The sequence below is a fragment of the Tetrao urogallus genome, assembly GCF_951394365.1.
Source record: "Tetrao urogallus genome assembly, chromosome: 14".
NCBI classification, from domain to species: domain Eukaryota; kingdom Metazoa; phylum Chordata; class Aves; order Galliformes; family Phasianidae; genus Tetrao; species Tetrao urogallus.
The window spans coordinates 12,598,358-12,608,953 of record NC_136827.1 but is presented as its reverse complement, the minus strand read 5'-3'; the positions used below and the strand labels follow the sequence as shown (position 1 = coordinate 12,608,953).

The 10,596-nt window shown below is 53.7% G+C and overlaps 1 protein-coding gene across 2 annotated transcripts; it reads left to right on the top strand.

The window, feature by feature from the left end:
• Positions 1-1,785: 1,785 nt before the first annotated feature.
• Positions 1,786-9,871, top strand: NDST1 (N-deacetylase and N-sulfotransferase 1; the record flags this gene model as incomplete). 2 transcript variants are annotated; one of them, XM_079542570.1, is made up of 14 exons in its annotated part: positions 1,786-2,295; positions 2,679-3,161; positions 3,409-3,496; positions 3,796-3,950; positions 5,305-5,490; positions 5,862-5,990; positions 6,157-6,339; positions 6,666-6,762; positions 6,896-7,019; positions 7,325-7,499; positions 7,659-7,829; positions 8,400-8,509; positions 9,160-9,262; positions 9,752-9,871. In XM_079542570.1, the coding sequence occupies 14 exons, from the start codon at positions 1,786-1,788 to the stop codon at positions 9,869-9,871; spliced, it is 2,634 nt and encodes an 877-aa protein (XP_079398696.1). The 2 variants fall into 2 exon arrangements, with proteins under 2 accessions (XP_079398696.1, XP_079398697.1); XM_079542571.1 differs by lacking the exon at positions 7,659-7,829.
• Positions 9,872-10,596: the final 725 nt, after the last annotated feature.

Here is a 10,596-nt window from a genome sequence, read left to right as displayed (position 1 = left end):
CTGATGGGTGGATGCACAGCCCCAGCCGCTGTCACCTGCCGTGGTGATGCCCCATCCACTGGCTGTCACTTCCCTGCCGGTAGCCATGGGAACACGGCAGCACCAGTGCTTGCGTTGCCCTCCTGATAAGGGAATGTGGTTCATGGGGAATGGGGTGCTGCGTTCAGGATGTGATGCTTGGAGGCGTGTTCCCAGCTCTCCCTGGTTTGTCAGGGAGGATGGATTTTCCCTTAACGCACACACAGCGCTTTTTGGCTTTTTTTCCTTTATTCTGCTGTGCTCAGAGGTGTGGAAAGAGGGGTACAGCACGGGTGTGGAGCAGACCTTGCTGCAGGTAAGGGCAGGAATGACAGGATTACCCCGCAAAGTCACAGCCTGTAACCCACTCAGATGGATTATAGGTTGGTTACTCCTCAGATGGCCACGTTTAATCCCATTATTGTCTGGATTATATTTGTCCGGCCGCTCCACGCTTGTGCAGCCCTGCACAGCTATGCTCCCAGCCCAGACCTTTGGGGAAGGGCTCCCAAGGGAGCTATGAATAGTCCCAGCACCCTGTGAGGTGTGAAAGCAAGGGGCTGGGCTGCCCTTTCGGGTTGTCTCTGTGCAGGGATGAGCCATGCCAAGGGCAGGGGCGAGGGACAGATCCCTTCTCTATGTCTGCCACTGCGGCCGGGATGCCAGAGCTCTATTTTTATCTCTCTCCCAATCCCCTGTAATGCTTTGATTGCACAAACTCCTTCTCACAGCACCCGGGGGCTGTGTGTAGAGAGCTCTGCCCAGCCAGTAGCGGGCTGGTGCCCCAGGAGGACCTACTCACCAGCAAGTGGCGTCTGCTCTTTTTTCTCCCTTTTTCAAGTTGGCCTTTCACAGAGAAAAGAAAAACAATCCCAAGGTCCTTCTGGCTCCACGTGGACGCTCCTGCTGGCCTTGGCTTTTCCCTCAGAAGAAGGCTTTGTCTCACTGACCTTGGCTGGCCTCCTGCCCACAGCCCTCCCCTGCCACCAGCCGTGTCCCACGAGCGCATTGTGCCGGAGGGCGGCGCGGCTCAGGGACGTTGTGCCCCGACGGACCTTCATCACAGCACGAATGTGTGAGCTCTGCCCCGATGCTGCTCGTGGTGAATACGTTTGCAAAGCCTTGGAGCCCGTGCAAAATAAAAGGGTGTGGGCCACATGCTCGCAGCAGGGAAGGGAGGAGCAGGGCTGCTTGTTGGAAGGGCTCTGCCGGCTCACAGAGCCCTGGGGGCCTGTGGGGGGCCATGAACGCTCCTACCCCTGCTGGGCACCCAGGGCATGCAGCACACATGCATCCTGTCCTGGCACGCTGGCCACAGGCCCCAGCATGCCGGCAACTCAGTGAGAGAGCACTTGTAGAAAGCCAAGCCACGCTGTGCCCGAGCTCACCTCCCCTCTCTTACAGGGCTGCACGTGGAGCTGCTGGAGCGAGGCACCCCAGGGAGCCACCATGCCTGCATGTCTGCCCAGACCCACACCGAGGCCTCCCGCTGCCCCCTCGCCCCACTGAGGCCATGGGATTTTGGCTGCGGACGGGGACTCTCAGCACGTTTGCCATGGTGACATGAAGCGGACGGCGAGGGACGCTGGACTGCTGGAGGGGAGAAACCCTGTGTGCGCACAGGCGCCCTGCTAGTATTTTAATTTATTATCAGTATAATTCCAGTTTGTTTTCCCTTTTTTTTTTTGTGGTGGTGTTCGTTTCTTCCCCTCCCCTGGGGCTCGAGAGGGCAGGGGAGGGGGCCCCAACTTGCCTGTGGATGCAAGGATGACTGTGCTGGCAAAGGCCCGGAGGGGTATCCGACAGGTATCTCCCCAGGTCGTGCTGCTCCTGCTCTTCGCATTCTGCCTGCTCAGTGTTTTTGTCTCAGCATATTATTTATACGGGTGGAAAAGGGGCTTGGAGCCCTCGGGGGATGTGCCAGGGCCGGACTGTGATGAACCCAAGGTTGCCCCTTCCCGCTTGCTCCCACTGAAGGCCCTCAAAGTGGCCGATTCCTCCCGCACAGACCCATTGGTGCTGGTGTTTGTGGAGAGCCTCTACTCCCAGCTGGGTCAGGAGATTGTGGCCATTCTGGAGTCGAGCCGCTTCAAGTACAGGACAGAGATTGCCCCTGGAAAAGGGGACATGCCCACATTGACTGACAAAGACCGGGGACGCTTTGCACTCATCATTTATGAGAACATCCTCAAATACGTCAACCTGGACGCCTGGAATCGGGAGCTGCTGGACAAGTACTGCGTGGAGTACGGCGTGGGCATCATTGGCTTCTTCAAGGTATGGGGGTGTGTGGGATGAGCTGAGCCTATGCGGCAGGGGCTGAGGTTGAGTGGAGCCCGTGTGGCCACAGGTGTTGATGTCGGGAGGAGTTTGGCCCAGGGCTGTCCTTCTGCAGGTTCTCCTTGACTGTCTTGTCCTGTTAGAGTGCTGCGGGGGGAGAGCAGGGAATGGAAATGCAGATTTGCAGGTGGCTGCAGGTGAGGGTATCCCACATTTGGGCAACAAATAGGAGAGGGACCCCAGTGTCTGGAGTGCAGAGTGAGGGCTGTAGCCTGGGGCGGGCTGGAGCTGTGTGTGAATGGGTGGTAGGCTGCTCCTCTCCACCAGTCCCCCAACCAAGCTTCTGTCTTGTCTTATTTAACACTTTTCTTTCCTCACAGGCCAATGAGAACAGCCTGCTGAGCGCACAGCTGAAGGGCTTCCCCCTCTTCCTCCACTCCAACCTGGCGCTGAAGGACTGCAGCATCAACCCCAAGTCGCCCCTCCTGTACATCACCAGGCCCAGCGAGGTGGAGAAGGGTGTGCTCCCCGGTGAGGACTGGACCGTTTTCCAGTCCAACCACTCCACCTACGAGCCCGTCCTGCTGGCCAAGACCAAGTCAGCCGAGTCAATCCCACATATGAGCGTGGATGCAGCGCTGCACACCACAGTGATGCAGGACCTGGGCCTCCACGATGGCATCCAGAGGGTGCTTTTTGGCAACAACCTCAACTTCTGGCTGCACAAGCTGGTCTTTGTGGATGCCGTCTCCTTCCTGACAGGGAAAAGGCTCTCCCTGCCCCTCGATCGTTACATCCTGGTGGACATTGATGATATATTTGTGGGCAAGGAGGGCACCCGCATGAAGGTGGAAGATGTCAAGGTGCTGCTGTTAGAGTCTGGCTGGATGGGCAGGGGGTACCTGGGACTAGGGTGAGGGATGGGATGTTTTTTACTGTAGGGGTGAGTTTCCCTGTCCTCAGAGCATTCTCCTTATGGGAGTCTCTTCTCCAGAGAGCTTAAGGCAAGAACCCATGCCTCTAATATGGGCTTTGCTAGAGGCCTGGTTATGAAGCTGTCCCCTGCTGCTGCTGACTGAGGATATTTTGCTTTCTCTTTCCCTCTCGCAGGCGCTGTTTGACACACAGAACGAGCTGCGCACCCACATCCCAAATTTCACTTTCAACTTGGGATACTCAGGGAAATTCTTCCACACAGGTGAGGAGAGTAAGGGCGTCACTTCATCCATCAGTGCATTACTGATGTCAGGGCTGCAGGAGTCCCTGGGCCAGGCTATGCTGCACAGCAGTCTGCCTAGCTAGCAGAGGTGAGGTGTTCATGGGGCAAATCACTTCCAGGAGCTTTCCCACTCCCCTGAGAGAGCTCCTTGGAGCGGGCACCCCATGCTAGGACCTTGTACTTGTCCTCTTACCTCTGTATGGAACGCTCATTCATCCCAGGGACACCCTATGCAGCTCTGCATACACTGCAGTGACAAACAAGTGTTGTCCCTGCAGGTACTGACGCCGAGGATGAAGGTGACGATCTGCTGCTGTCCTATGTGAAGGAGTTCTGGTGGTTCCCACACATGTGGAGCCACATGCAGCCTCACCTCTTCCACAACCAGTCGGTTCTTGCTGAGCAGATGACCTTAAACAAGAAATTCGCTGTCGTGAGTAAGATGCCGCCGGTGGGGATGCTTTTAATGGGGGGAGGATGGGATGAGGGGGTACAAATAGGCCTTTGTAGGCTGAGAAATCAAAGAGAATGGGTTTGGCCTCCTGTGGTCACTAGGCTGATCTCCGAACTCCTTGGACAGAGCTTTAATTCCCAGGTTGACAGTCTCTGCTTGCTGGAGCAAAGGGAGCTGATGACAATGAGCCTTAGGAACCCCCTCTGCCGGGGTGTAAATTTGGGATGAGGATCTTCTGAAGCTCAGCACCCTGCCTTTGTAACTCAGCGGTTAAATCCATTTGTACACTAGTGCTCGGAGCAAAAATACTTATCCACACCAGCCAACGTGCCTCTGTCACAATGAGCTGCCCGAGTGCCTGCTGACTGGGAAATGCTGTCCGTGTGTTGTTCCACTCCAGCTGTGTGGCTGCAGCTGTGCCAGTGCTGCTGCCTGCTCTGAGGCAGCATTCATGGGAATGCAGAGATCAAACCCACAGCACTACAGAAGGCAGCAATCGCTTGGGTTTGTGTGCTGGATTTTAACCAAGCCTGAGGTTTATGTTTAGCACGCTGTGGTTTGGTGTTGCACTGAAGCTGGCCCATGTGGCATCCTGGAGTGGGGTCAGAGCGGCTGCGCCTGCAAGGATCTCACTGCTAGAAACTCCCTCTGCAGGCTGAGTTGTCGAGGGACTCATTTTCTTTGTAAGGGCGAGCTCTGACCTTTGGCTTGGTTGGAGATTGTCCATCCTTCTGGAAAGTCCTTTATCTGGCCTACAGAAAGTCAGCATTGACACCAAGTCATGCTGTGATCAACTGATTGGCTCACAGTTGTCTCAAATCCAAATCTATTAAAGTCAGGCCTAGCAATAATAATTGGATCTGGTAGTCTGAGAGATGGCTCTTCATCTAACTTGAATTCATTCCCTGTTAATTAATTAAGGCGTGAGACTAGAACATTTCTGCTTGTGCTAGAAGAGATGGGCAGGTATTCAGCTGAAAATTTCCAAGTTGCTTTGTATCTACTGATAAAATCGATTTGCAGTCCCATATAGTTTTCTCTGCACAATCTTCACCAATAAGCTTTGCTGCTGCTGACTTCTTTGTGAAAGCAGAAATGACTCCAAAAGGAGCAAGTGTCCACCCAACAAATCTTCTGTTGAACTCCTTTTTCTGGAGGCAGCCTTGCTTAGGGGGAAGATGCATGAGAACAGCCCAGCTCTTAGTGCTCATCAAGACACAGGTGGACTGTTCATGGTTGGGAAGGGACAATCCTTGGGGGAAACTGTGTTGAGCTGGCAGCTGGTGGTTCTGGGTTCTCCCTACTCACCCAATCTCCAATCTCTTTCCTGTAGGAGCATGGCATCCCCACTGACATGGGGTATGCAGTGGCCCCCCACCACTCCGGTGTCTACCCTGTCCACGTGCAGTTGTATGAAGCTTGGAAGCAGGTTTGGTCAATCAAAGTCACGAGCACAGAAGAATACCCCCACCTGAAACCTGCTCGCTATCGCCGTGGCTTCATCCACAACGGCATCATGGTAGGTGGCCAGCTGTTATCTCTGATGCTTTTTCTTCTCTGCCTCCTCCACCAAAACTTTGATTTGTGGTTTCTGGATGGCTTGGCTAGTTTGGTTTCAGCAAAAGGAGACTGTTGATTTGATAGGATTGCATTCTCTTCATGTTTGCTAGTCCTGCACAGTAGAACTTCAATGAGGACACTTCATGGCCTCCCCATCTGTTCATCTACATCCCTTGAGAGTAGCAGAATTCAAGTCAGGGGGTAGTGGAGCTGATCTCCTGACCTTTGAGAGGTTGAGAACCTTTTTTGAACCTGGGAGAAGGGGCTGTGTGGCTTTTTCATTGCCCTGGCTCCTCCACCTGCTCCAGACCTATCTTTCTTCCTCCCCAGGTCCTCCCCCGACAAACCTGTGGCCTCTTCACACACACCATCTTCTACAACGAATACCCTGGTGGCTCCAGTGAGCTGGACAAGATCATCAATGGAGGCGAACTGTTCCTGACGGTGCTCCTCAACCCTGTGAGTACTGCTGCCTGGGGACACATGGATGGCACCTCCTGCAGAGCCGTCCCCTGCTGCTGCTGCAGGCAGCATCCCCAGGGCACTCAGCTGGAGCAGAGGGCTGTGAGTGCAGGATGGCGGCTGGGTGAGGTCCTGCTAACCCCTGCTCCATCCTCTACCTCAGATCAGCATCTTCATGACCCATTTGTCCAATTATGGCAATGACCGCCTGGGTTTGTACACCTTCAAACACCTCGTCCGCTTCCTCAACTCCTGGACCAACCTGAAGCTGCAGACGTTGCCACCTGTGCAGCTGGCACAGAAATACTTCCAGATCTTCTCCGAGGAGAAGGACCCTCTGTGGCAGGTATGCCTTGTGCAGAAGGAATGGAGAGAGCAGCCCCGTTTTCTGTCTGTGCTGGGGAGAGGGAAATGAGATAAAGCCAGCCTTGCTCTAAGCAGGCTTTATGACCTCTCCAGGTCCTTTCCAACCTAAATGTTCCTGCGATCCTGTGGAAAAGCAGTGATTTTTTGCCTCTTTATGGTTCCGCGGGTGGTGCTAGGACAGAATTTGCTTCAAGGACCTGGAAATAAACCCAGACCTTTGCATGGCCACCCTGCAGGGAAACTGAGCAGCCACACAGCTTCCTTCCCAGGCTGCCTTGTCTCCAACCGTCCTGCTCTGCATTTCAGGATCCCTGTGAAGACAAGCGTCACAAAGACATTTGGTCCAAAGAAAAGACTTGTGACCGATTCCCAAAGCTCCTCATCATTGGGCCTCAAAAAACAGGTACGTCCCTTCACCCTCAGGGCTGTGAGCATGGCAAGAGGCTTGCTGGGTTCCCCACATCCTCAAGGAGCCTCTCTCATGCAAAGCAGGAAGGGAAATTAGTCCTGTCAGCTCTCATTTTCTCTGTCTGAAGGAACAACTGCCCTTTATCTCTTCTTGGGGATGCACCCGGACCTGAGCAGCAACTACCCCAGCTCAGAGACCTTTGAGGAGATACAGTTCTTCAATGGACACAACTATCACAAGGGCATAGACTGGTAGGTCAGCCTGCATCTCCCTGTCACGAGGACAGACTGGGAGCACTAATTTCTTGGGGAGTGGGAGCAAGGCTGCCTTGAGGCTGTCAGTCTCATGTCTAAGGAGCGGGGGACCACTGCACGCTCTGCTCCATGCAGGGTCACGCTCATGACAACAGCAGCTCTGTCTGGTGGCCAGAGTTTGTCTTTCTCTGAGCACCTGCAGTGCTTGGTACAAAGTGTCAGGAGACTGCTACCTGCAAAGAAGGTTGTTGGGGATACGTTACGATACCTGTCCACTTGCCTCACGCTGTGCCTTTCCTCAGGTACATGGAGTTTTTCCCCATCCCCTCCAACACCACCTCTGACTTCTACTTTGAAAAAAGTGCCAACTACTTTGACTCAGAAGTGGCTCCCCGGCGAGCCGCAGCCCTGCTCTCTAAGGCCAAAGTCATCACAATCCTCATCAACCCTGCAGATCGAGCCTACTCCTGGTATCAGGTGAGCCACCCAACCCTCCTCTTGCCCAGTTCCCTGTTGGGTCAGGGGCAACTTTGATCTCTTGGGAGGCTGTAGTGCTTCGCAGGCAACCTGGGGTTCGGGTCCGGTTGGTGTCCATTCTTGGCTGCCTCAGGAACCTGTTTTGCTCATGTTTGACAGCATCAGCGAGCCCACGACGACCCGGTCGCCCTGAAGTACACCTTCCACGAGGTGATCACAGCTGGGCCTGAGGCTGCTGCAAAGCTGCGGACCCTGCAGAACCGCTGCCTGGTGCCAGGCTGGTATGCCACCCACATCGAGCGCTGGCTGAACAGCTACCATGCCAACCAGGTAGGGAGGGCAGCCCTGACGCCTCACTCTCCTGAACAGCATCAATGCAGCACCAGAGCAGGACAAAAATAGCAGGCCAAGCTGCCCCTGGCTTCAAGCTGTCCATAAGGGAAATTGGGGTCAGATCTCAGCCCTGCTGTGACCTGCATGGAGGGGGAGAGTGTGCTGCTGCCAGGGTATGGGCTACGTCGGGTGATTCTGCTCAGCTGAATGATTTTTCCATCATCACTCAACCTTATAAAGTCTATTAATTGTGTACTTCTGGCGTAATTGCTGTAATATAATCCTGACTCTCTGTGGGTTCGACAGCCCTGAGCTAAAGCTCTGATTTTGTCCTGGATAAATCCTGGCTCTGACTTCAACTTGCATTCAATTTTCCAACACCTAGTGTAAGTGAACACCTGGGCACATGTTCACTGTTGGCATTAGAAAGGGAACCCTTCACAAGCTCATGGCAAATTTAGCTCTGAGATGGCAAAATATGCAGAGAAGGTGTTGTTTTGCCCCAGGAGAGCAGGGCTGAGAGCCAGCAGGAGGTGAGAGCTCACAGCCCTGCCTTCCTTCTTGCAGATTCTCGTCCTGGACGGCAAGCTGCTCCGAACAGAACCTGCCAAAGTGATGGAAACAGTCCAGAAATTCCTAGGTGTGACCAACTTCATCGATTACCACAAGACCCTGGCGTAAGTCCCACCTTGAGCTTTCCTTACTCCTCAGCCTGGAAAGCACCTGCTGTGTTCCAGAGGGCAGAGATCAGGGCTTGCTCCCTTTTACTTCAGGGAAAACTCAGGAGCACAAAGCTTTCCAGGGCAGCACCCTGAGACCTGCTTTTGGTGCTTACTGTGTGGCACCTTCACAGGAGCATTTCAGACAATAAAGCCCACCACGGGAAGCAGAAGCCTTCAGAGCTCCTAAAAAAATTTAGTTTACTTCTGTGCCTGTTTTGCCTTTGTGTTTGGTCACTCTAAATTTGGGCCCAGGTGATGAGGAGCTCCTGAGAATATTCAAAGCTGGAAGTGCCAGAGAAAGTAATAATGAAAGCCCACACAGGCTCCCATGCTTTCTCATAGCAGGGTAGTGTAAGTAATATATAAATGAATTCTGTCAGGCTGCTTATGGTGCCGCTGTATGGTAAACCTGTTGTGCAGGTTGGTCAATAATGAGATGTTAGCTGGGCTGCAAATTAAAAATAGGCTCCAGAGCAGCACTTCTGCAGCAGCACTTGTCTGCCAGCCAGCTTGTATATCCCAGGGAAGTGCATTACTGTTGATCAAGGCTGGGGCAGGGTGCCCTGGGTTGGCAGGCAGGGTGAGGCAGAGCTGTCTCTTTGCAGGTTTGACCCAAAGAAAGGATTCTGGTGTCAGCTTCTAGAAGGAGGCAAAACCAAATGCTTGGGGAAGAGCAAAGGGAGGAAGTACCCTGAGATGGATTCAGATGTGAGTATGCAGAAAGCCTCAGCGGGGCGTCCTGATATGGTGTCCTAGGCACAGAATGGGGCTGTAGCAAAGGAAGGCTAAGGTTGGATCTGGATGCAGCATTGTAACGCTGTAACAGGATGGAAAGTACCATGACAATAGTAGGGTGGAAAGTCTTTAGTTACAGCAAATGAGAACGAGCCCAAAGGCAGCAGCTACAGAAATAAAGGAAAAAAAGCTGTTTACCTTTGGAAGGCCTCAGATAGGCAGAGATCTCCAACAAGAAACACCCTTGTCTCTACTACCAGCCCTTAAATGAGGTGTGGGGAGGGGTGGGTGGATCCTGGCTCCATCCCTTCTGGTCACTCAGGTGCACCGCATACACCTGAGCTCCCCTGGATTGGGCCTGCCTTCCCACCAGGTGCTCAATCACTGTTTTGGGCAGTGACTTAACATTTCTGCCCCAAGCAGTCTGTCCCGTTAACCCTTATCTCCGTTCTCCCGTTGCAGTCACGGGCCTTCCTGCGGGACTATTACAGGGACCATAACATCGAGCTCTCCAAGCTGCTGTACAAAATGGGGCAGACGCTGCCCACCTGGCTGCGGGAAGAGCTGCAGAGCACCAGGTAGCTGTCGCCCTGCGATCACATCCCTAAGCAATATCCAGCTGCAGCCTTCGAGGGGATGCTGGAGCCCTCGAGCAGGATGGCTGTGTTGAAGGCTGCTGGGCGCTGGCCTGACTCTGTGGTCCCAGCGCTGTGACCTCTCCGTCTGCCCCACATCCATTCTGTTTTGTTTTTTATCTTTTTAATTCCCAAACCTGATGGTGAGGTCCTTTCCTGTCCCGCTTTGATGGAAGAAACAGGGAATTGGCACAAATTCCCTCTTTCTCTGCTCAAAACAGACCCTAAGTCCCCTGGGCTGTGAGCAGCGTTGGAGCCGTTCTGCACCTCCTCAGCTGGTGACAGAGGAGCAGCTTTGGGTGCACTGGAGGTGACTTGTGCAGAGCTGTAGCAGAAGAAAGGAGCTGGTGGAGAGACAGTGCACCAAGTGACCCAGCCCTCGTCCTGCTACCCAGTGCAGCAGCAGGAAGTGGGGGTTTGCTGGATTCCTCTAAAGCCCAGCTCTAAACACACCTGAAAAAGGTGTCTTCTTGTTTCAGAGACACGGATGCTATTTCTTTGCTCATCTTCATTCGTTTCCAATCTGAACCTCTTCCCAGTCCATGGGCGATGCGGTGGGACCGCTGTCAAGTAGGAGAAGGGGATGGGGGTTCTCCCAGACCCTCACCTGCTCTGCAATGTTTTACAATTGTGGTGTTTCCTGTGGTAAAGCCCAGAGGTGCCTGGTGGCCT